The sequence below is a fragment of the Pelecanus crispus genome, chromosome W (genome assembly GCF_030463565.1).
Source record: "Pelecanus crispus isolate bPelCri1 chromosome W, bPelCri1.pri, whole genome shotgun sequence".
NCBI lineage: Eukaryota > Metazoa > Chordata > Aves > Pelecaniformes > Pelecanidae > Pelecanus > Pelecanus crispus.
This window is the reverse complement of record NC_134675.1, coordinates 18,903,172-18,930,037: the sequence shown is the minus strand read 5'-3', so window position 1 is coordinate 18,930,037 and position 26,866 is coordinate 18,903,172. Positions and strand designations below refer to the sequence as shown.

The window sequence follows — 26,866 nt, the reverse complement described above, 5'->3', positions numbered from 1 at the left end:
GGCTTCAGTGAATATAGTAATTTTTAATGGATTTATTTCCATTGAATTTATACAATCTCTGTATCAGACTGTATGAACATTTAGCTAGCAAAGTTACCTTTGTAACATCAGGGACCATCTTCCAGTGGTGAAATCAGGCTTTTCTGGCAAGATCATTTGAAAGTCAGATGGTAAAAGCAAATGTTGGTGTCTTTTACTCAGTGCTCAGACAGACTATTATAGAATCATAGACTCATAAAATCGTTTAGGTTGGAAAAGACCTTTAAGATCATCCAGTCCAACCATTAACCTAACATTACCAAGTCCATCACTAAACCAATTAAAGGTAGAGTAGCAATTTCATGTTTCCTGGCTTGGTGGCTGGATTATTTTTAATGAAAGTAAAAACTAGGAATCATTAAGATTGGAAAGGATCTCTAAGATCATCAGTCCAATCATCAGCCCAACACCACCATGCCTACTAAACCATGTCCCAAAGTACCACATCTACCCGTTTTTTGAACACCTCCAGGGATGGTGACTCCACCACCTCTCTGGGCAGCCTGTTCCAATGCTTGACTACCCTTTCCGTGAAGAAATTTTTCCTAATACCCAATCTAAACCTCCCCTGGCGCAGCTTGAGCCCATTTCCTCTCATCCTATTGCTAACTACTTGGGAGAAGAGACCAACACCCACCCGACTACAACCTCCTTTCAGGTAGTTGTAGAGAGCGATAAGGTCTCCCCTCAGCCTCCTCTACTCCAGACTAAACAACCCCAGTTCCCTCACCCGCTCCTCATAAGGCCTGTGCTCCAGACCCTTCACCAGCTTTGTTGCCCTTTTCTGGACATGCTCCAGCACCCCAATGTCTTTCTTGTATTGAGGGGCCCAAAACTGGACACAGTATTCCAGGTGCGGCCTCACCAGCACCGAGTACAAGGGGACAATCACCTCCCTGCTCCTGCTGGCCATACTATTCCTGATACAAGCCAGGATGCTGTTGGCCTTCTTGGCCACCTGGGCACACTGCTGGCTCATGTTCAGCCGGCTGTCGACCAACACCCCCAGGTCCTTTTCAGCCAGGCATCTTTCCATCCACTCTTCCCCAAGCGTGTAGCGTTGCATGGGGTTGTTGTGACCCAAGTGCAGGACCCAACACTTGGACTTGTTGAACCTCATACAGTTGGCGTCAGCCCATCGGTCCAGCGTGTCCAGGTCCCTCTGCAGGGCCATCCTACCCTCCAGCAGATCGACACTCCCACCCAGTTTGGTGTCATTTGCAAACTTGCTGAGGGTGCACTCAATCCCCTCATCCAGATCGTTGATAAAGCTGTTAAACAAGGCTGGCCCCAAAACAGAGCCCTGGGGAACACCGCTCGTGACCGGCCGCCAACTGGACTTAACGCCATTCACCACAACTCTCTGGGCTCGGCCACCCAACCAGTTTTTTACCCAGAGAAGAGTACGCCCGTCCAAGCCATGAGCTGCCAGCTTCCTAAGGAGAATGCTATGGGAGACAGTGTCAAAGGCTTTGCTGAAGTCCAGTAGATGACAGCCACAGCCTTTCCTTCATCTACCAGGCGGGTCACCAGGTCATAAAAGGAGATCAGGTTGGTCAAGCAGGACCTGCCTTTCATGAACCCATGCTGGCTGGGCCCAATCCCCTGGTTGACCTGCACATGCCTGTTGAGCGTACTCAATATGAACCACTCCATAATCTTTCCCAGCACCGAGGTCAGGCTGACAGGCCTCTAGTTCCCCGGGTCCTCCTTCCGGCCCTTCTTGTAGATGGGCGTCACATTGGCAAGCCTCCAGTCATCAGGGACCTCCCCTGTTAACCAGGACTGCTGATAGATGATGGAAGATGAATATTCTTTGAGTCCAGTGAAGCAGCTGCATTGACATCACCTAATTTTTTTTGTTGCCTCAACTGAGAAGTGACCTTCTTCCAGTGTTTTTTAAAAGGGATTAATTCTTTACCAGTCAATATATTGTCACCTCTGTGATATTTCTGCTCAACTATCTTCATTAAGAGGTTATTCTCTAGAATGGGTAGATTCTGTATAAGAGCATACCAACATTTACTTTACTGAAAGCTTAAGTTTCTCTGCTTTAGTCTATGTTCTGGTGTTTCTTTGCTTCAGTCCATGTTTCAGTATGGTGCAGAGTGCACAAATTCAGTGTCATGCATCTGATTGGATTGTCTTAATGTCCAAAGCCACTGACAGCTACTTTGTTTGCCCAGGTGTTAGAATGTCTAATAACAGCTTCATACACCAAAGCTCTGCTTTGCTGGGATCCTAGCTGTGTCACTCTCTCAGGTGACAGACACAGCCATCATTTAATCTTTTCAGATTTTTAAAGATCATTTCACATATATGCATGCAGTTCCCCACGTATTTGATCACCTGTATGAGGTGAGCCTTTCTGTATAAAATGGGACCGCCTGGTTTATATCCAACCTGCCTGGGCTGAAGAACTAACTATATCAATAATGAGGCTGAATTTTTGTACTTGGTTTAAGAGAAAAAAAAAAAAACTCACTTTCTGCAAAAGTTAGAAGCTACAGGAAAACAAAATTGAATTATTTTCCTGTCAACACTTGATGCATACACCTTGGACATGCAAGGTGAAAAATCCTTTGAAAACCCTCAGTAATGTGTGTCTTTCCCTGCTCTCATTAGTTTTCTCTTCTCCCCTAAAGATTTAATTTTCCTGAGGAACAGGAAATTTCTTTGTTTAAATAACTGGCCTTTCGCATCTGGAAATGAAGTCTAGATCCTTCAGAATAGTCTCTGGCTTCACAAAAAGCCCAACAACTTTATGATGAAATAGAAAAATTTTGCTCAGCAGAAGTTTAGCTGAAGAAGGCTCAATGTAGAATAAAATGTAATACTGGAGAGAATGTTTCTAATTAGGGCCATGTCAAGTAATATGGATAAATGTTATTATGAGAAGGCTTTGTTTTAATAAATATTCTGAAAATCAATAATAAGTTCACATGAAGCAGGGTAAGGTAAAAGGGTTTGGGTATTTTTTTCTTCTACATAAAAATGGTGTTTAAAGTTTTGGGAATGGATACTGCTGACTCTAAGCTGCAAATTTAAATTTTCCAAATGTTTAAAAAAATTAATTTCTGAAACTACATATCTGAGTATTAACAAAAATAGAGTAATCTTTCTTTTTAAGCAATTATCTTTCTTTAACTATTCTCCTTTCTCTTTCAGATAATCCTAGGAGAGACACTCTCTGTCTTTTATAATCATTTGCACTCAAACTCATTTGTCAGAAATAACTACATAGCCACTATTTACAAAGCCATTGGGACCTTCATTTTTGGAGCAGCTGCTAGCCAGTCGTTGACAGACATTGCCAAGTACTCCATAGGTAGACTGCGTCCTCACTTCCTTGCTGTCTGCCAGCCTGACTGGACACAAATCAACTGCAGTCTAGGTTACATTGAGAACTTCTCTTGTCAAGGAGACAAAGCAAAAATCAATGAGGGAAGGTGAGTCTGAGTAACCTTGTGTACTTGGTTGTGAGACCTGTTCCTTAACTTCTGAATGTTCTGGGATGATGAGTTTGGTATTGCTACTGCATTTTTTTGTGCTTCTCCTAGAATAAATTTCTTGTAATGAATTTTAAACTCTGAGCCCTGTCTAGACACCGGGATTTTTTTTTTTTCCAAATCGTGGAAAATGGTTTTATTAATGTACAGAAGAATGCATAAATTATTGTGTATTCACTTCTGCTTTTTAACAAAATGTGAGTGACATTCAATTTTGATTGGCTTCTGTTTATATATTTCTAAAATGTCTGTGTATCCTAATTAAGAGAAGAATTTGAAATATGCCTTCAAAAAAACTATGTGGAATGACAGGGAAAATAGTTCAGATTTAGAATGAAAGCAAATAAAAATTGGATGTATCCATATAAAAATACAGAGGACTATTAAGAGAATCACTTTACTCAGTTTTCTAATTATTAGGCATTTCATTACCTTAAATACTTAACTGCCAGTTCATTTGCAGCAAGATAACGAGGAAACAAAAATGAAGCATGTGACACACTTGATTTTTTTCACTGTGGTATAAAGAACAATGTTTGAATGCTATTGGAAATGATAAAGCATGTTCAGAATACTTTCTGGTATTAAAGTTGCTTGAGCTCCCTGGAAGCTCAGTTTTAGAGAAAGTCATTGTCGTTCTTTTTCCAGAAGAACTATATACCCTTGTAGTTAGAACTTTTCTCTGTGTGTGTGTTTATGGTGTATGTGGTTGTCGTGGTTTCGGCTGGGATAGAGTTAATTTTCTTCCTAGCAGCAGGCATAGTGCTGTGTTTTGGATTTAGTAGGAGAAGAATGTTGATAACATGCTGATGTTTTTAGTTGTTGCTGAGTACTGCTTATGCTAGTCAAGGACTTTTTCAGCTTCCCATGCTCTGCCAGGCGCACAAGAAACTGGGAGGGGGCACAGCCAGAATAGTTGATCCAAACTGACCAAAGGGCTATTCCATACCATATGACGTCATGCTCAGTATATAAACTGGGGGGAGGGTGGCCAGGGAGCAGCGATCGCTGCTTGGGAACTGTCTGGGTATCGGTCGTCGGGTGGTGAGCAATTGCATTGTGCATCACTTGCTTCGTATATCATTATTATTATTATCATTATTATACTGTTACTATTAGCATTACTATTTTACTTTATTTCAATTATTAAACTGTTCTTATCTCACCCCAGGAGTGTTTCTCACTCTTACTCCTCCGATTCTCTCCCCCATCCCATCGGGGTAGGGGGAGTGAGCGAGCAGCTGCGTGGTGCTTAGTTGCTGGCTGGGGCTAAACCACGACAGTCCTTTTTGGCGCCCAACGTGGGGCCCGAAGGGTTTGAGATAACAACAGATTAACCAGAGTGTATTAAGGAGTCTGTTAACAGTTGCCGGTCACGATATTAGTTCATCTGATCTGCACCATGTTCTTTTTTTTTCAGCACACGTTAAAGCTTGTTGTCAGTTTGTGTAGTGTGCTATGCTCTGCAGTGATTCATGATCTTTTGCTTGGGAGGCTCCTTATCAAAACCCTGACCTTGAGCATTCTTTGGTATTTGGGTTTCATACAGAAGTCACTACTGTACTTCGGGTACTACCTCATAGAGAGAGTTAGCAATTATACTTCTTACTCTGAGAGGCTTGTTGTGGAGGAAATACAGAATGGCACCTTTGCTGCTTTCTTCTATGATGTTTCCTCCTTCATTACAACAACTTTCCAGTATCTTGAACATCCCTGGGCAGTTAAGATACTTCTATTGATACTTCTTGGGAATATTGTTTTGGTTTTGACAAAGGTTAGTAAGCAATTTAAGAATATCATCCAGAGATCTGCCCCAAGGCTGGAGAGTTATGAGTGGCAGGGTGTGTGGGATCGTATGCGCAAGTACCTAGGGCAGTGGGGACCTCCAGTGTTTTGGAACTTCACCCCTGAACAAGTGCAGAATCCTGAAGAATTGTATTTGGAAAAGGTATGTTGTCACCCTGGTAGCTCCAGAGAGACACAAATCATTGCAACATGCTGGGGACTGGCCCATGCCTATCGAGCCGTGGTCAACACTAATCAGTACCCTCAAAAGAAAGAGAAGGTCTCTGGGTCTGATGACAAAACAACAAGCACTGTGGCTACTCAAACCCCCACTACAGGCCCTGCGGCTACTCCAACCCCCACTACAGGCCTTGCAGCTACTCAAACCCCTGCCCCAGGCACTGTGGCTACTCCAGCCACAGCCATGAGCACTGCGGCTACTCAAACCACAGCCATGGGCACTGCGGCTACTCAAACCCCAGTGACAGACACTGCGGCTAAACCAGAGAACCAACCTGCGCCAGTATCAGTTGCCCCTATACAGAAGAAAAAATACACGAGGAAATCAGTTCGTTTAGTAAGGGATGAAGATGAACCAGGGCCATCACGAGAACCAGAGGAGGAAGAACCCATAAATGAGATGGTGACCACCCAATCCCTATCCCTGAGTGAGCTGCGAGATATGCGAAAAGATTTCGGTCGTCATCCAGGCGAGCACATCATCACCTGGCTGCTCCGATGCTGGGATAACGGGGCCAGTAGCCTGGATTTAGAGGGTAGGGAAGCCAAGCAGCTGGGATCCCTTTCCAGGGAAGGGGGCATTGACAAAGCAATTGGAAAAGGGGCAAAACCGCTCAGCCTCTGGAGGCGACTTCTGTCAAGCGTGAAGGAAAGGTATCCCTTCAAGGAGGATGTTTTATACCGCCCAAGCAAATGGACCACCGTAGAGAAAGGTATCCAGTACCTGAGGGAATTAGGCGTGCTGGAGGTGATTTACAGTGACCTGAATGATGAGCAGTTACCCAAAGACCCAGATGAAGTCAGGTGCACACAACCCATGTGGCGGAAGGTGGTACGGAGCGCACCAGCATCGTATTCCAACTCGTTGGCAATACTAGCCTGGAAAGACGACGAGGCACCAACGGTGGATGAAGTGGCTAGACAACTCCGGGACTACGAAGAAAAGCTCTCTTCCTCCCTACGGGCCTGTGTCTCGGCTGTGGAAAAACTGTCTGAAAAAATATGCCAAGAGTTCCAACAACTCAGAGAGGATCTGTCCTACTCCCCACCTGCACGGACCAGTGTCTCAGCCATTAGGAGTCAACGTCCCTATGCTCAAGAGAGAGGATATAGAGGATACACACCACGGGGCACCCTGTGGTTTTACCTGCGTGATTATGGAGAGGACATGAGAAAGTGGGATGGAAAACCCACCTCAACCTTAGAGGCACGGGTGCGTGAGTTGCAAGGAAAAACTATTAGAAAAGGCAGTTCTCCCAGGAAAATTGCAGCTCCAGTTTCCAGTGAGCAGTTCCCGAGACAGAGTAAGAGGGCTAATTTTACTTCCGACCTTGATCAGGGGACTTTTGATTCACATTTACAGGAAGTGAACAGCGAATACTGTGACCAGTGTTAGAGGGGCCCTGCCTCCAGGCAGGTGGAGGAAAGGGACAACCGGGTTTACTGGACTGTGTGGATTCGATGGCCTGGAACGTCAGACCCAAAGGAGTATAAGGCTCTAGTGGACACTGGTGCACAGTGCACGCTAATGCCATCAAACTATAGAGGGGCAGAACCCATCTGTATTTCTGGAGTGACAGGGGGATCCCAACAGCTAACTGTACTGGAAGCTGAAGTGAGCCTAACTGGGAATGAGTGGCAAAAGCACCCCATTGTGACTGGCCCAGAGGCTCCGTGCATCCTTGGCATAGACTACCTCAGGAGAGGGTATTTCAAGGACCCAAAAGGGTACCAGTGGGCTTTTGGTATAGCTGCTTTGGAGACAGAGGAAATTAAACAGTTGTCCACCTTGCCCGGTCTCTCAGAGGACCCATCGATTGTAGGGTTGCTGAAGGTTGAGGAAGAACAGGTGTCGATTGCTACCACAACTGTGCACAGGCGGCAATATCGCACCAACCGAGACTCCCTGATTCCCATCCATAACCCGATTCGTCGACTGGAGAGCCAGGGAGTGATCAGCAAGACTCGCTCACCCTTTAACAGTCCCATATGGCCAGTGCGAAAGTCTAACGGGGAGTGGAGACTAACAGTGGACTATCGTGGCCTGAACGAAGTTACACCACCACTGAGCGCTGCCGTGCCAGACATGCTAGAACTTCAATATGAACTGGAGTCAAACGCAGCTAAGTGGTATGCCACAATTGATATTGCTAATGCATTTTTCTCCATCCCTTTGGCAGCAGAGTGCAGACCCCAGTTTGCTTTTACCTGGAGGGGTGTTCAGTACACCTGGAACCGACTGCCCCAGGGGTGGAAGCACAGCCCCACCATTTGCCATGGACTGATCCAGACAGCACTGGAACAGGGTGAAGCTCCAGAACATCTGCAGTACATTGATGACATCATTGTGTGGGGCAACACAGCAGAAGAAGTTTTTGAGAAGGGAAAGAAAATAGTCCAAATCCTTCTGAAGGCTGGTTTTGCCATAAAACAGAGTAAGGTCAAGGGGCGTGCACAGGAGATCCAGTTTTTAGGAATAAAATGGCAAGATGGACGTCGTCAGATCCCAATGGATGTGATCAACAAAATAACAGCTATGTCCCCACCAACTAGCAAAAAGGAAACACAAGCTTTCTTAGGCGTTGTGGGTTTTTGGAGAATGCATATTCCAAATTACAGCCAGATAGTAAGCCCTCTCTATCAAGTGACCCGGAAGAAGAACGAATTCAAATGGGGCCCTGAGCAGCAACAAGCCTTTGAACAAATTAAACGGGAGATAGTTCATGCAGTAGCCCTTGGGCCAGTCCGGGCAGGGCAGGATATTAAAAATGTGCTCTGCACTGCAGCCAGGGAGAATGGCCCTACCTGGAGCCTCTGGCAGAAAGCACCAGGGGAGACTCGAGGTCGACCCCTAGGGTTTTGGAGTCGGGGATACAGAGGATCCGAAGCCCGCTATACTCCAACTGAGAAAGAGATACTGGCAGCATATGAAGGGGTTCGAGCTGCTTCAGAAGTGGTTGGTACTGAAGCACAGCTCCTGCTGGCACCCCGACTGCCGGTGCTGGGCTGGATGTTCAAAGGGAGGGTCCCCTCTACACATCATGCAACTGATGCTACATGGAGTAAGTGGGTTGCATTGATCACACAACGGGCTCGAATAGGAAACTCCAGTCGCCCAGGAATCTTGGAAGTGATCATGGACTGGCCAGAAGGGAAAAACCTTAGAATATCACCAGAGGAGGAGGTGACACGTGCTGAAGAGGCCCCACTGTATAATAAATTGCCAGAAAATGAAAAGCAATATGCCCTGTTCACTGATGGGTCCTGTCATCTTGTGGGAAAGCATTGGAGGTGGAAAGCTGCTGTATGGAGTCCTATACGACAAGTCGCAGAAACTGCTGAAGGAGAAGGGGAGTCGAGTCAGTTTGCAGAGGTGAAAGCCATCCAGCTGGCTTTAGATATTGCTGAAAGAGAAAAGTGGCCAGTCCTTTATCTCTATACTGACTCATGGATGGTGGCAAATGCCCTGTGGGGGTGGCTGCAGCAATGGAAGCAGAGCAACTGGCAGCGCAGAAGCAAACCCATCTGGGCTGCCGCATTGTGGCAAGATATTGCTGCCCGGGTAGAGAACCTGGTTGTAAAAGTTCGTCATGTAGATGCTCATGTACCTAAGAGTCGGGCCACTGAAGAACATCAAAACAACCAGCAGGCTGCTAAGATTGAAGTGGCTCAGGTGGATTTGGACTGGCAACATAAGGGTGAATTATTTATAGCTCGGTGGGCCCATGACGCCTCAGGCCATCAAGGAAGGGATGCAACGTATAAATGGGCTCGTGATCGAGGGGTGGACTTAACTATGGACAGTATTGCACAGGTTATTCATGAGTGTGAAACATGCGCTGCAATCAAGCAAGCCAAGCAGTTCAAGCCCCTTGGGTATAGTGAACGATGGCTGAAATATAAATATGGGGAGGCCTGGCAGATTGATTACATCACGCTCCCACAGACCCGCCAAGGCAAGTGCTATGTGCTCACCATGGTGGAAGCATGCACTGGATGGTTGGAAACATATCCCGTGCCCCATGCCACCACCCGGAACACCATCCTGGGCCTTGAAAAGCAAGTCCTGTGGCGACATGGCACCCCAGAAAGAATTGAGTCAGACAACGGGACTCATTTCCGAAACAACCTCATAGACACCTGGGCCAAAGAGCATGGCATTGAGTGGGTGTATCACATCCCTTACCATGCACCAGCCTCCGGGAAAATTGAGCGATACAATGGATTGTTAAAGACTACCCTGAGAGCAATGGGTGGTGGGACGTTTAAACATTGGGATACGCATTTAGCAAAAGCCACCTGGTTAGTCAACACCAGGGGATCTGCCAATCGAGCTGGCCCTGCCCAATCAAACTTCTATGTACTGTAGAAGGAGATAAAGTTCCTGTAGTGCACATGAAAAATATGCTGGGGAAGACAGTCTGGGTTACTTCCCCCTCTGGCAAAGGCAAACCCATTCGTGGGATTGCTTTTGCTCAAGGACCTGGGTGCACTTGGTGGGTGATGTGAAAGGATGGGGAAGCCCAATGTGTACCTCAAGGGAATTTGATTTTGGGTGAAAATAGCCAATGAACTGAATTGTATGATATTAATTGCTTTATAATACTGTATGTTATCTCTTAACTGCATGTTAATATAATAATATATTAGGTTAATATTAAGTATATAATACTGTATATTATGATTGCTATATGCCACATCAGTGGTATTGCAGTAAGAATTGCCCAGCTTAATGAAAATGAACTTTGATGAAACCATGTTGGAATGAGAACTGACTTCAGCATGCAACAGTCCAACACTGCACACCACCTCTCCTGCTCTGAAAGACTGTGATGACAGATGGAACCCAAAGTCATGGGCTAAATGAACTCAATGGACATTTTAGAGGGATGGGCCATAGACGAAGGGAATGATACCTGTGTGTATATCAAGATAGGGAAAGCGGTGGTGATTAATTGGAACACATTGGAAAGGGGAGGGCCTGTGCATGACGTAGATGGTATAGAATAAGGGGTGGATACTGTCCTGGTTTCGGCTGGGATAGAGTTAATTTTCTTCCTAGCAGCAGGCATAGTGCTGTGTTTTGGATTTAGTAGGAGAAGAATGTTGATAACACGCTGATGTTTTTAGTTGTTGCTGAGTACTGCTTATGCTAGTCAAGGACTTTTTCAGCTTCCCATGCTCTGCCAGGTACACAAGAAACTGGGAGGGGGCACAGCCAGAATAGTTGATCCAAACTGACCAAAGGGCTATTCCATACCATATGACGTCATGCTCAGTATAGAAACTGGGGGGGGGGTGGCCAGGGAGCAGCGATCGCTGCTCGGGAACTGCCTGGGTATCGGTCGTCGGGTGGTGAGCAATTGCATTGTGCATCACTTGCTTCGTGTATCATTATTATTATTATCATTATTATACTGTTACTATTAGCATTACTATTTTACTTTATTTCAATTATTAAACTGTTCTTATCTCAACCCAGGAGTTTTTCCTCCCTCTTACTCCTCTGATTCTCTCTGCCATCCCATCGGGGTAGGGAGAGTGAGCGAGCGAGCGGCTGCGTGGTGCTTAGTTGCTGGCTGGGGCTAAACCACGACAGTGGTGTGGGTTTTGTTTGTTTCTTTGTTTTGGGGGGTTCTTTGGGGGGTTGTTTTTTTTTTTTTTTCTTTTAATACATGGGCATAGGTTTTGCTCATTCTCCTCTGCTCATTTGCTCTCCTAGCATGTGTCCCCTATGGATATTCCAGCAGCACGCATGGTATTCCTCAGCAGCCATAGGAAAATGTTGCATATTGATTTGGTTGGGGACCAGGTCTAGCTCCAACAGGACAGCAGCTGTTCAAAGGTTCCAGGAGCATTTTACATTTTGAAGGGCTGTTGATAGAGGAGCATGATCTGGCAGTACAGCAGTGTCGTGGTTTAGCCCCAGCCAGCAACTAAGCACCACGCAGCCGCTCGCTCACTCCCCCTACCCCGATGGGATGGGGGAGAGAATCGGAGGAGTAAGAGTGAGAAACACTCCTGGGTTGAGATAAGAACAGTTTAATAATTGAAATAAAGTAAAACAGTAATGATAATAATAACAATATGATAATGATAATAATAATAACAACAATATACAAAGCAAATGATGCACAATGCAATTGCTCACCACCCGACGACAGATACCCAGGCAGTTCCCGAGCAGCGATCGCTGCTCCCCGGCCAACCCTCCCCAGTTTATATACTGAGCATGATGTCATATGGCATGGGATACCCCTTTGGTCAGTTTGGATCAACTATCTCAGCTATGCCCCCTCCCAGCTTTTTGTGCACCTGGCAGAGCATGGGAAGCTGAAAAGTCCTTGACTAGCATAAGCAGTACTTAGCAACAACTAAAACATCAGTGTGTTATCAACATTCTTCTCCTACTAAATCCAAAACACAGCACTATGCCTGCTACTAGGAAGAAAATTAACTCTATCCCAGCCAAAACCAGGACAAGCAGATAGTCCTAAAATGAGCAGAGCTTCATGCAGGTAGTAAATAGACAAATTGGAGCTTGTTCTATGAGAGATTAAAAAGTTCTTCATGTGCAGCTTTTTTTATTACTAATGCACATAATTCTGTTTAGAAGATTTTTATTTACTTATTCTGAGCTATTCTAGACACTGATTGGATGGACTTCCCTCGCCTGTGAGTAGCCCTGTAGAGTCAGAATATCCACTAGTAAGGTATAACTTTTATCTCTGTTCCAAGAAATATGTGATGTACTTCTAAATAAAACTTGTAATGGTCACTTTCTATATGACTGTCAACTTCAATTTGGAAAAAGGCAGAGTAAACAAAGGAGAATTTTCATGAAATGTACAAAAACCAGCATGTCTGTCAGAGTTCTAAGTTACTGACTTATCAAAGATCTGACTTGTCATTGAACAGGCTTAAATAATTGAAATAAAGGAGACGCTACCTCCCCCATACCAAATTGTCTTGGTATCTTGTCAGCTTTGCAAATTTTAGTGTGGTGAGTTAGCAGAAGTAATTGCCAGAAATGAACTCTTTCAAGTTTAAAAGAAAATAAAATGGTAATTTATAACACATGAATGGGGAAATACTGATTTTGTTGTGTATTACATTGTGGCAAGAGGGGGGAAGCAGCCTTTCTGTGTCTGAATATTACAAAACTATGTTCTTCCAGTCCTCTCAATATGAGCTGTTTCTGTAAAAATGTTTTGACTTTTTTGCTTCAACTCACTAAATGTGGTATTTTATTTTTATTATTCCACTACTATGTAAAAAGATACTTGTCTAAGTTTCAAATGGAATGAGTCTTTAAAAAAAGTTGCACATCTTCAGGTGCTTTGTGAAACAGAACTGCCTGGCTTTCAGCATGAAATTGTGGGGTCAAAATTCAACTTGGGTATAGCTCCGAGTCATCAGTTGAACTTCTGCATGAATCTAAAAAGGCTTCTCAAATATAAAGTGGGAAAAGGAGAAAATTTGAGTTGATTGTAATGCCTAAAATGGTCCTGAAATAAAGCTTTCTCTGTTTTTTGGGGATGCTGAAAAACAATCCAAGTTAGTTTATCCTCAAATAGGGAAAACCAGTTTTTTTTGTTGTATGAGAATAACATGGGGGAACAATGGCAGAGTGATCACTTAGCTTTTGTTCTTCCCTGTGCAGCTAGTGCTTTAAAATAACGACTTGCATATGGGAAGCAAGATTTGTTTGTCATCTCTTAACAAACTGATGTTAGGTTTGTATTCACAGCTACTATTTTGTTCCCTTTTTTCTGTTGTCCCTGTTGCTCCCTAGAAAATGATGTAAGAAGGCTCTTCTGTTTGGTTAAAACTTGCCTTGAAGTGATGACGTCAATGTGAGCTCACCTTTGGTGCTTCTGCTTTCAACTTGGGCTTTTGCATACTTGTTTTGCTTACAGCTTCCTGTGCAAGTAAGTTAGTGAGTGGTTAAAGGAGGGTAGATTAAAGTGGGACATAATGATACAGGTGGATGTCATAGATGCAGTGACCCAGTAAATAATTCTGAGTTTCTTATGTAAATTAGGCCCTACATCTGGGAGGGTGGTTTCAGTGCTTTTTGGTCATGTGCCTACATACCTTACAGTTAATAAGCCACTAAGAGGAGAGTTTGATTGCAGTGAGTTTTGCAGCAAGTTGGAGGAGGTCAGCAGGCTCTCGAGCTGTAACCCAGAGGTGAATTTCTGGATCAGTTGGATAAAATTATTAGAGGCAAACTTATTACCATCTACCCTCATTTGCATAAAATAAATATGCAGGTAAAAGTACAAAGAAAGAAGACAGGACAATCATAATATTGCATACAGAATCTTATATTCTGAACTGAACCTATTATTCCTGTGTAGTAATAGAACTTGAGGTTGTTTTTGAATATTTTTAAAGATTCATGCTCAGTTATACAGTCAAAAGGACAAATATAATATGTTTACTGTTTCTTAATTCATAACAGGAAAATAATGTTTCTAGTGTGAAAATCTATTGTGTGCTTCCGCTACACATAGAATCATAGAATATCTTGAGTTGGAAGGGACCCAAAGGATCATCGAGTCCGACTCCCTGCTCCTTGCAGGACTACCTAACACTAAACCTTATGACTAAGACCACCGTCCAGATGCTCCTTGAACTCTGACAGGCTTGGTGCCGTCCCCACTTCCCTGGAGAGACTGTTCCAGTGACTGACCACCCTCTCAGTGAAGAACCTTTTCCTAATGTCCAGTCTGAACTTCCCCTGATGCAGCTTCATTCCATTTCCTTGTGTCCTATCGCTGGTCACCAGAGAGAGGAGATCAGCACCTCCCCCTCCACTGCCCCCCTTGAGGAAGTTGTAGACTGCGATGAGGTCACTCCTCAGCCTTCTCTTCTCCAAGCTGAACAAACCAAGTGACCTCAGCCGCTCCTCATAAGTCTTGCCCTCGAGACCTTTCACCACCTTGGTCACCCTCCTCTGGACACACTCGAATAGTTTGATGTCCTTCTTGTATTGAGGTGCTCAAAACTGCACATGGTACTTGAGGTGGGGCCGCACCAGTGCAGTGCAGAGTGGGACAATCACCTCCCTCGACCGGCTAGCTATGCTGTGCTTGATGCACCCCAGGACACGGTTGGCCCTTTTGGGTGCCAGGGCACACTGTTGACTCCTATTCAACTTGCCACCAACCCGAACCCCCAGATCTCTTTCTGGGGGGCTGCTCTCCAGCCTCTCGTTCCCCAATTTGTATGTATAACCAGTATTACTCTGTCCCGGGTGCAGAATCCAGCACTTGCTCTTGTTAAATTTCATACGGTTGGTGATTGCCCAGCTCTCTAGTCTATCCAGATCTCTCTGTAAGGCCTCTCTACCCTCAAGGGAGTCCACAGCTCCTCCTAGTTTAGTATCGTCGGCAAACTTACTTAACGTACTTTTGATTCCTGCACCCAGATCATTTAGAAAAACATTAAAGAGCACCGGCCCTAAAACTGAGCCCTGGGGAATCCCACTGGTGACTGGCTGCCAGTCTGATGTAAACCCATTTACTATAAATCTTTGAGCCCGACCCGTCAGCCAATTCTTCACCCAACATATTATGGACTTGTCTAGCTGTATCCTGGAGATTTTGTCCAGAAGGATACTGTGAGAGACGGTTTCAAAAGCTTTGCTAAAATCCAAAACCAGCACATCTACTGGCTTCCCTTGGTCAACTAGATGGGTGACCTTGTCATAAAAGGAAATTAAGTTGGTTAAGCAGTACTTTCCCCTTGTGAACCTGTGCTGGCTATGACCAATGACTGCATTATCTCTCAAGTGTTTTTCAATAACTCCCAGAATAACCTTCTTCATAATTTTACCAGGCACTGAAGTGAGACTGACAGGCCTGTAATTACCAGGGTCTTCCTTCTTACCCTTCTTGAAAACTGGGACAATATTTACCAGCTTCCAGTCAACTGGGACCTCTCCAGACTCCCAGAACTGTTGAACTGTTCTGTTTGTTCTCTCCTCCCTTCTCATCCCTAAACTCCAAGTATAAAATACTTTTGGTATTCAGGATCTCTGAGTAGATCAGGGCTCTTGGCCTGAAACAGAGTGTGAGCAGGAGTGTGTGAGTGAGCTGGAGATGGGAATAAGGTGCAAGTCTTTAAAAAATACTGAAGAAGTGGTACTGTTGTAGTTTAACCCTAGCCAGCAACTAAGCACAACACAGCCGCTCACTCACTCACCCTGCGCTGCTGGGATAGGAGAGAGAATCAGAAGGGGAAAAGTAAGAAAACTCATGGGTTGAGATAAGAAGAGTTTAATAATTGAAATGAAATAAATAGTAGTAGTAGTAAGAGTAATATACAGAGCAAGTCATGCACAATGCAATTGCTCACCACCCGCTGACCAATGCCCAGCCAGTCCCCGAGCAGCAATCGCTGCCCCCCAGCCAAATCCCCACAGCTTATATACTGAGGATGACGTCATGTGGTATAGAATAGCCCTTTGGCCAGTTTGGGTCAGCTGTCCTGGCTGTGCCCGCTCCCAGCTTCTCGCTGGCAGGGCATGAGAAGCTGAAAAGTCCTTGACTAGTATAAACACTACTTAGCAACAACTAAAACATCAGTGTGTTATCAACATTCTTCTCATACTAAATCCAAAACACAGCACTATGCCAGCTACTAGGAAGAAAATTCACTCTATCCCAGCCGAAACCAGGACAGTATCCACCCCTTATTCTATACCATCTACGTCATTCCCAGGTCCTACACTTTCCAATACATTCTAATTAATCACCACTGCTTTCCCTGTCTTTTGATATATGCACACAGATATCATTGCCTTAGTCTATGGCCCATCCCTCTAAAATGTCCATCGAGTTCATTTAGTCCATGACATTGGGCTCCATCTATCATAATAGTCTTTCAAACCAGGAAAGATGGTGTGTGGTGTTGGATTGTTGCATGCTAAAGCCATTTCTGGTTCCATCACCGCTGCGCTTTGCTCACTTCATCAAAGTTCATTCTTCTTTAGTCTGCGTGATGCTTACTGTAATACCGTTGATATGGCATATAGCAACCTGTCCTGGTTTCGGCTGGGATAGAGTTAATTTTCTTCCTAGTAGCAGGCATAGTGCTGTGTTTTGGATTTAGTAGGAGAAGAATGTTGATAACACACTGATGTTTTAGTTGTTGCTAAGTACTGCTTATGCTAGTCAAGGACTTTTCAGCTTCCCATGCTCTGCCAGGTGCACAAGAAACTGGGAGGGGGCACAGCCAAGACAGTTGACCCAAACTGACCAAAGGGCTATTCCATACCATATGATGTCATGCTCAGTATATAAACTGGGGGGGGTTGGCCGGGGAGCAGCGATCGCTGCTTGGGAACTGTCTGGGTATCGCTCGGTGGGTGGTGAGCAATTGCATTGTGCATCACTTGCTTTGTATATTATTATTATTGTTATTATTATATTGTTATTATTACTACTAAAATTGTATTTTGTTTCAAGTATTAAACTCTTCTTATCTCAACTCAGGAGTGTTTCTCACTGTTACTCCTCCGAATCTCTCCCGCATCTCATTGCGGTAGGGGGAGTGAGCAAGCGGCTGCGTGGTGCTTAGTTGCTGGCTGGGCCTAAACCACAACACAACCATAGAAGTGATGACATACAGTATTATATAAAAATTAACAGCATACAGTTCAGTTCATTTGCTCTTTTCACCCAAAATCAAATCCCCTGGAGGTACAAATCACGCTTCCCTATCCTTCCACATTACCTACGAAGTGCACCAGGGTCCTTGAGCAAAAGCAATCCCACTGATGGGTTTGCCTTTGCCCGAGGGGGGAATAACCCAGGCTGTCTTCCCCAGCATATTTTTTATGTGCACTACAGGGACTTTATCTCCTTCTACAGTACATAAAAGTTTTGAATGGGCAGGGCCAGCTTGATTGGCAGATATTCTGGTGTTGACCAGAATACCAGGTGGCTTTTGCTAAATGTGTATCCCAATGTTTGAATGTCCCACCACCAATTGCTCTCAGGGTAGTCTTTAACAGTCCATTGTATCATTTGATTTTCCCAAAGGCTGGTGCATGAGAGGGGGTGTGATATACCCACTCAGTGCCGTGCTTTTTGGTCCAGGTGTCTATGAGGTTGTTTCGGAAATGAGTCTCGTTGTCTGACTCGATTCTTTCTGGGGTGCCATGTTGCCACAGGACTTGCTTTTCAAGGCCTTGGATGGTGTTCCAGGCGTTGGCATGAGACACAGGATATGTTTCCAGCCATCCGGTGGTTGCTTCCACCATTGTAAGCACATGGCGCTTGCCTTGGTGGGTTTCCGGGAGTGTGATATAATCAATCTGCCAAGCCTCCCCATATTTATATTTCAGCCATCGCCCACCATACCAGAAAGGGCTTAGCTGCTTGGCTTGTGTCGTGGTTTAGCCCCAGCCAGCAACTAAGCACCACGCAGCCGCTCACTCAATCCCCCTACCCCGATGGGATGGGGGAGAGAATCAGAGGAGTAAGAGTGAGAAACACTCCTGGGGTGAGATAAGAACAGTTTAAGGATTGAAATAAAATAAAGTAAAATAATAATAATAACAATATAATAATAATAGTAATAATAATATACAAAGCAAGAGATGCACAATGCAATTGCTCACCACCCACCGAGCGATACCCAGACAGTTCCCGAGCAGTGATCGCTGCTCCCCGGCCAAACCCCACCCCACCCACACCCCCAGTTTCTATACTGAGCATGACGTCATATGGTATGGAATAGCCCTTTGGTCAGTTTGGATCAACTATTCTGGCTGTGCCCCCTCCCAGTTTCTTGTGCACCTGGCAGAGCATGGGAAGCTGAAAAGTCCTTGACCAGCATAAGCAGTACTCAGCAACAACTAAAAACATCAGTGTGTTATCAACATTATTCTCATAATAAATCCAAACACAGCACTATGCCTGCTACTAGGAAGAAAATTAACTCTATCCCAGCCGAAACCAGGACAGCTTGTTTGATTGCAGCACTTTTCACATTCATGGATAACCTGTCCAACAGTGTCCATGGGCAAGTCCACCCCTCGATCACGAGCCCATCTATATTTTGCATCTCTTCCTTGATGGCCTGAGGCATCATGGGTCCACAAAGCTAGAAATAGTTCACCCTTATGTTGCCAGTCCAAATCCACCTGAGCCACTTCAATCTTAGCAGCCTGATCCACCTCCTGGTTGTTTTGACGTTCTTCAGTGGATCGACTACTGGGTACGTGAGCATCTACGTGATGAACTTTTACAACCAGGTTCTCTACCCGGGCAGCAATATCTTGCCACAATGCAGCAGCCCAGATGTGTCTGCCTCTACGCTGCCAGTTGCTCTGCTTCCATTGCTGCAGCCACCCCCACAGGGCATTTGCCACCATCCATGAGTCAGTATAGAGATAAAGGACTGGCCACTTTTCTCGTTCAGCAATATCTAAAGCCAGCTGGATGGCTTTCACCTCTGCAAACTGACTCGACTCCCCTTCTCCTTCAGCAGTTTCTGCGACTTTTCGTATAGGACTCCATACAGCAGCTTTCCACCTCCGATGCTTTCCCACAAGATGACAGGACCCATCAGTGAACAGGGCATATTGCTTCTCATTTTCTGGATATTTATTATACAGTGGGGCCTCTTCAGCACGTGTCACCTCCTCCTCTGGTGATATTCTAAGGTTTTTCCCTTCTGGCCAGTCCATGATCACTTCCAAGATTCCTGGGCGACTGGGGTTTCCTATTTGAGACCGTTGTGCGATTAGTGTGACCCACTTACTCCACATAGCATCAGTTGCATGATGTGTAGAGGGGACCCTCCCTTTGAACATCCAGCCCAACACCGGCAGTCGGGGTGCCAGCAGGAGCTGTGCTTCAGTACCAACCACTTCCGAAGCAGCTCGAACCCCTTCATATGCTGCCAATATCTCTTTCTCAGTTGGAGTATAGCGGGCCTCGGATCCTCTGTATCCCCGACTCCAAAACCCTAGGGGTCGACCTCGAGTCTCCCCTGGTGCTTTCTGCCAGAGGCTCCAGGTAGGGCCATTCTCCCCGGATGAGGTGCAGACCACATTTTTAATATCCTGCCCTGCCCGGACTGGCCCAAGGGCTACTGCATGAACTATCTCCCGTTTAATTTGTTCAAAGGCTTGTTGCTGCTCAGGCCCCATTTGAAATCGTTCTTCTTCCAGGTCACCTGGGCTTACAATCAGATGGTACTTTGGAAAATGCATTCTCCATGAACCCACAACGCCTAAGAAAGCTTGTGTTTCCTTTTTGCTAGTTGGTGGGGACATAGCTGTTATTTTGTTGATCACATCCATTGGGATCTGACGACGTCCATCTTGCCATTTTATTCCTGAAAATTGGATCTCCTCTGCAGGTCCCTTGGCCTTCCTCTGTTTTATGGCTATACTGGACTTCAGAAGGATTTGGACTCTTTTCTTCCCTTTCTCAAAAACTTCTTCTGCTGTATTGCCCCATACAATGATGTCATCAATATATTGCAGGTGTTCTGGAGCTTCACCCTGTTCCAGTGCCGTCTGGATCAGTCCATGGCAAATGGTGGGGCTGTGCTTCCACCCCTGGGGCAGTCGATTCCAGGTAGTACTGGACGCCCCTCCAGGTAAAAGCAAACTGTGGCCTGCACTCTGCTGCCAAAGGGATTGAGAAGAATGCATTAGCAATATCAATTGTGGCATAGCACTTGGCTGCCTTTGACTCCAGTTCGTATTGAAGTTCTAGCATGTCTGGCACAGCAGCACTCAGTGGCGGTGTGACTTCTTTCAGGCAGCAATAGTCTACTGTTAGTCTTCACTCTCCGTTAGACTTTCGCACTGGCCATATGGGACTGTTAAAGGGTGAGCGAGTCTTGCTGATCATTCCTTGGCTCTCTACTCGACAAATCAGGTTATGGATGGGACTCAGTTAGTCTCGGTTGTTGCGATATTGCTGCCAGTGCACTGTTGTGGTGGCGATCAGCACCTGTTGTTCTTCAACCCTCAGCAACTCCACAACAGAAGGCTCCTCCGAGAGACCGGGCAAGGTGGACAACTGTTTAATTTCCTCTGTCTCCAAGGCAGCTATACCAAAAGCCCACCAGTACCCTTTTGGGTCCTTGAAATACCCTCTCCTGAGGTAGGCTATGCCAAGGATGCATGGGGCCTCTGGGCCAGTCACAATGGGGTGCTTCTGCCAGTCAATCCCAGTTAGGCTCACTTCGGCCTCCAGTACAGTTAGCTGTTGGGATCCCCCTGTCACTCCAGAAATACAGATGGGTTCTTCTCCTGTATAGATTGATGGCATTAGGGTACACTGTGCACCAGTGTCCACTAGAGCCTTCTACTCCTGTGGGTCTGATGTGCCAGGCCATTGAATCCACACAGTCCAGTAAACCTGGTTGTCCCTTTCCTCCACCTGGCTGGAGGCAGGGCCCCTCTAACACTGGTCATAGTATTCGCTGTTCACTCCTTTTAAATGTGAATGAAGAGTCCCTTGATTAAGATCAGAAGTAAAATTATCCCTCTTCCTCTGTCTGGGGAACTGCTCACTGGAAACTGGAGCTGCAATTTTCCTGGAAGAACAGCCTTTTGTAATAGTTTTTCATAGAATCATAGAATCATTCAGGTTGGAAAAGACCTTTAAGATCAAGTCCAACCATTAACCTAACACTACCAAGTCCAACACTAATCCAGTTAAGGGTAGAGTAATAATTAATTTCATGTTTCCTGGCTTGGTGGCTGGATTATTTTTTAATGAAAGTAAAACTAGAATAGAATCATTGAGGTTGCAAAGGACCTCTAAGATCATCAGTCCAACTGTCAACTCAACACCACCATGCCTACTAAACCATGTCCCAAGGTGCCATGTCTACATGTTTTTAGAACATCTCCAGGGATGGTGACTCCACCACCTCTCTGGGCAGCCTGTCCCAATGCTTGACCACCCTTTCCGTGAAGAAATTTTTCCTAATATCCAATCTAAACCTCCCCTGGTACAGCTTGAGCCCATTTCCTCTCGTCCTTTTACTAACTACTTGGGAGAAGAGACCAACACCCACCCGACTACAACCTCCTTTCAGGTAGTTGTAGAGAGCGATAAGGTCTCCCCTCAGCCTCCTCTTCTCCAGACTAAACAACCCCAGTTCCCTCAGCCACTCCTCATAAGGCCTGTGCTCCAGACCCTTCACCAGCTTTGTTGCCCTTTTCTGGACATGCTCCAGCACCCCAATGTCTTTCTTGTATTGAGGGGCCCAAAACTGGACACAGTATTCCAAGTGTGGCCTCACCAGCGCTGAGTACAGGGGAACAATCACCTCCCTGCTCCTGCTGGCCGCACTATTCCTGATACAAGCCAGGATGCTGTTGGCCTTCTTGGCCACCTGGGCACACTGCTGGCTCATGTTCAGCCGGCTGTCCACCAACACCCCCAAGTCCTTTTCGGCCAGGCAACTTTCCAGCCACTCTTCCCCAAGCGTGTAGCGTTGCATGGGGTTGTTGTGACCCAAGTGCAGGACCTGGCACTTGGCCTTATTAAACCTCATACAGTTGGCCTCGGCCCATCGGTCCAGCGTGTCCAGGTCCCTCTGCAGGGCCTTCCTACCCTCGAGCAGATCGACATTCCCACCCAGCTTGGTGTCATCTGCAAACTTACTGAGGGCACACTCAATCCCCTCATCCAGATCACTGATAATGATATTAGACAATATTGGCTTGTTTTACTATTTTAAAAAAGTAAGTTTGATATACAAGCACAAGTTTTAGTGTCTATGAATGAAGGAAGATCAAAGCCAAGGAGTCCTCCTGTCAATGGTAGTAGGAATTAGTATGTCACTTTTAGTATATCAGTACATACTTTAATTCTGCTGGATTGCCTTTAAGGTATTTTCTTTAGCGCCTATAGAGATCATGACTTGCCAAATGGGTGTTTTCTCTTTCAAATCAGCAAAGTAGGACTCAGTAAAATAGGTAAATGTGCTAAACTTTAACCTTGACTGAATAAGTATGCGAGTGAGCAGTGTCTGCTGTTCTCTGATCATTTTGGTTTTTTATAGCTCTAATTGTTGTTCAATTCTTCCTTCTCTTTTGTCTTGCTACGACTTACCTCTACCTAGCTTTGAGTTGGTTGGCAAGATATTCAAATTCCTCAAAGAGAAGTAGGTAGAGAAGATGTGGAAGGGACAGATGATTTTTCCATTCCTTATTGTTTGCTAAGGCATACTTCCCAAACCTGTCCACTCCAGCCAATCCATGGCAGGTTGTTCATGTATCCTGTTTGTTAGCTTTCTTGCATCCGAAGGAGTTAGTAGAAACAACAAATGTTCACCAACAGGAGCTGTGAATTAATATTTTACTATTCTTCTCTTGAGTGTATATTGCTGTAGTTGCTGGTTGTCTGTCTGAAATGAGTTCATAAACAGTGAAACTTGTAAGAAATTAGAACAGTAAGAGCTTCTATTTTGTTCTAGTATATGAATTGTGGGATGTCTTCAACACCCTCAAAAAAAACTTTGTTAGTGTATCTAACACTTCATTGGTCTGGAATTTTTTTTTTTTTTTTTTTTTTTATGGGAAGGAAGCCTTAAAAGCTATTTTAGTTATGCTTAAATGTATTGTACTTCAGGACTTCAAGATGGTGATGGAGTGCCTTCTAACTGTATTGTTAGACTATACTGATATATTGTGTGGAAATGCTAACTGGTTGCTTCTGACTCATTTTGGCAGTCAGGAGTTGCTAATCCCACCTTGGTCACCTTAGTGCAGAAGAGCATTGATAATCCCTAGGTAGTAGGATCTGGAATCCAGCAGACAAGCTTGACCAGGTCAGCCTGAACATGGGAAAGGTCAGTGTTTTTAACCGTGTATGTAAATTTGGAGCATCATCTTAAGCAAAGAATGGGTATTTCTTCTTGCTTGTAAAATCCAATCCCAAAGACAGTAAATGTGGCTTAAATAAAGATTCTGTCAATATTTTTTGGAGGAGGATGGGAACATAGTAACAGCTATAGGCTTTTCTCTCCAGATTTAAAAAATTGTTTCTATAAGCAGGTAAAACCTTAAAAAAACCAACCAAACTAAAAAAACCCCCACAAAAAAAACAAAACAAAAAAACCCACAAAAAAGCCCACAAGCAAACTCCCCCTTCCCAAATGACAAAAACCCCCACCCCCTAAACAAAAAAAAAAACAAACGCAAAAACAAAAACCAACAGCAAAAAACCCAAAACAAAACAAAACCAAAAAGAACCCAAAACTGAACACCCCTGCCCCCAACCCACAAACCAAGCTTCTGGTATTGAAGAGTTGTGTGTAATTGAAAGAGCATTTGAATAAGAGTCCCTTTTAATTCTCAGACAACATAGCAGGTGCTATATGCAGCTGACAGTATTTTTAGAATTTAATTTAGGATTGTGCTGTCACTTTTGTGTATATATCATGTTATAAACTTGGCAGCACAAACTGCACATTAAAGCCTTGTGTAAAGGTCAGGTATATTGAATCTGATACTATTTAAACTTACATTTTATCCACAAAAAGATAAGAATAAATGTTTTAGCATGAAGTATGCAGTATTATTACTCTGTCTTCTAAATAATGTCACAGGGACAATAATATACTAGGGAGGAAATAAATATAAGTTCTAGTTACTGCTGGTGCAAATGTCTTCCTAGAACTTTAAAACTTTAAAGCATACTTCCTTAAGTTTTCTGGTTTTAGAATCACTTCTTGCAGTAATGTAGGAAAAAAAAGTAGGTTTGTCATATCAATACTCAATAAGGAATGTGAAACACAACTGTTGCTAATGCTGTGTTGAACTTATAACCTTTGAAACCAAAGGGCTTTTAATTAATGTGGTGGTGTTCTCGCATGTTCAGTGTACCTGATTTGCTTGTTGTGCCGTATTAGCCACAAAAGTCTCTGAAACAGAAACTAATTGGGACCAATGAATTTAGTGGATAAAAGTTAAAGAATCAATTCAGATAATCCAAAACTATGAAGAATAGCTGGCAATTGGGTTATGAAGTTAACATAAATCCATATTTTCAATACTGTATTTCAGGATGATTGTTACCTGCAAATGATGGCGAAAACTACTTTAAAAAACCTTTCTAAAATTTCACCAAGAAAAGTATTAATACATTTAAGAAAATAATCGTGCTGGCTTCTCTTAAAAGCTAATGCTTTCTATCCTTTTGAATATACCTTAGAGATATCTTATAAAACTCTGTGCATCTTTGTCTTCTGGTTTTTTCATTGAACCTTTTCTTACTGCTGAATCGATTTCTTCCCCCCCCCAGTATTGTTAATGTCCACATCATCCTGGAGGCTGTGGAGACCTTGTTAAAATGTCTAGCAAGAATGGCTTAAATACTTCTGGTATGTGGCTGGATGCTTAGGAAGCCTTTGTGTATATTCAAGAGGGAACCTCTGGAGGTCATCTAGTCCAACCTCCAGTTTAAAGCAGGGATAACTGTAGAGTTTTGACAAGGCCCTGTGTATCTTCACTTGTTCAAGATCTCTGGAGATGGAGATTCCACAGCTTGCTAGGAAAATCTGTTCCTTCAGTCCTTCTTGCCCCTTTTCTAATAATCAGGTGGACCCCCTGCCTCCTTAGCATGGCTTCTTAAAGATATCTAGAACAGCCTCATCTCAGCATCATCCACCTTCTTCAGCACTACTGAATGCAAGCCATCCAGTCTCATGGACTTGCAAGTCTAGCTTTAAGTAATCATGGTTAGATCTTCCTTGACTAGATAGTACCTCTCTTCTCTAAACTTTACTACTAGGCACGAAGACCTGGGAGGCTGGAGAGAGCTTGTTGGAAAAGACTTCAAAACCTGAGGCAAAGAAGGCACCAAGTACTTTTAGCTTTTCTATGCCCCTTGTCATAGGGTAGTTTACCCCATTCAGTGGTGGGCCCATGTTATCCTTGTCTTTGTTTTGCTATTGACCTACCAGTTGAAGACCTTCACGTTGCCCTTTATCCCTCACTAGCTCCAGCCTTGGCCTTTCTGATTCCTTCTTTGCATGCTTGGGTGATGCTTCAGTACTTGTCTTTGGTAGGCAGTCTATTTCTACTTCTCATGATTTTTTGTATCTGAGCTCAGTCAGATGTTGCTCACTGAATGAAGATGGCCTGTTGCTATTCCTGCATGTTTTCTTCCACAAGGGATGGAATGTCCTTGTACTCTGAGGAGGCTGTCCCTGAAATCCTATCATCTCATGGTCACTGCAACTAAGGCTGCTGCTGACGTGTCCAGCTAGTTCATCCTTGCTCCTGAGTAACAGATTAGCACGGAGCACCTTTCCTGTTAGGCTTGTTGTCCTGGTTTTGGCTGGGATAGAGTTCATTTTCTTCCTAGTAGCTGGCATAGTGCTGTGTTTTGGATTTAGGATGAGAAGAATGCTGATAACACACTGATGTTTTTAGTTGTTGCTAAGTAGTACTGACACTAGTTAAGAACATTTTCAGCATCCCATGCTCTGCCAGGTGCACAAGAAACTGGGAGGGGGCACAGCCAAGATAGTTGATCCGAACTGACCAAGCTGATATTCCATACCATATGGCATCATGCTCAGTATATAAACTGGGAGGGGAGTTGGCCGGGGGGCAGTGATCGCTGCTCGGGGACTGGCTGGGCATCAGTTGGCAGGTGGCGAGTGGTTGCATCACTTGTTTTTTTTTTCCCTGGGTTTTGTTTCTCTCTCTTGTTGTTCTCCTTTTCATTACAAGTTTTATTACTATTATTATTATTTTATTTTATGTAAATTATTAAACTGTTCTTATCTCAACCCATGAGTTTTCTTACTTTTGCCCTTCCGATTCTCTCCCCCATCCCACCGGGGGGGGGTGGGAGGATGAGCGATCGGCTGTGTGGTGCTTGGTTGCCGACAGGGGCTAAACCATGACACTTGTCCAGCAGCAGTGTCAAAAAAGAAAGCTGTTGAATTGCTTGCACCTTGCCATGTTGCCCTTCCAGCAGATTTTGAGGCAGCTGAATTTTGAGAATTTTGAGAAGCCGTTCTGGATATGAGATGCCTGGGTTCCTATGCCTCCAGTCTCTAGAAACTTGAATCTGTATTTCAGTGTTAGAGATGCCCATTCTAACTAGTGGATTCTAAGATATCTTGGGGTTAATGTTTGTGGAGGGTGTGGTGTGTCCTCCCACCCCATATACAACAATTACTTATTGAGCCTGAAAGGAAGACTTAGCAATTCTTCATATTCTTCAGTCTTGGGAAAGACTTGAACCCTGACCTCTAAACATCTAAGTGAGCTTCCTCTTTGCTGAACT

General features: G+C 44.5%; 1 protein-coding gene across 1 annotated transcript in view; it reads left to right on the top strand.

Annotated features, from left to right (window-relative positions):
* The window catches only part of LOC142596494 (phospholipid phosphatase 1-like), a 104,798-nt gene that overhangs the window by 41,891 nt on the left and 36,041 nt on the right, over nt 1-26,866 (top strand). The window contains exon 3 of the mRNA XM_075725618.1: nt 3,208-3,488. Coding sequence (XP_075581733.1) covers nt 3,208-3,488 — 281 coding nt within the window. The remainder of the gene's footprint in view (nt 1-3,207; nt 3,489-26,866) is intronic.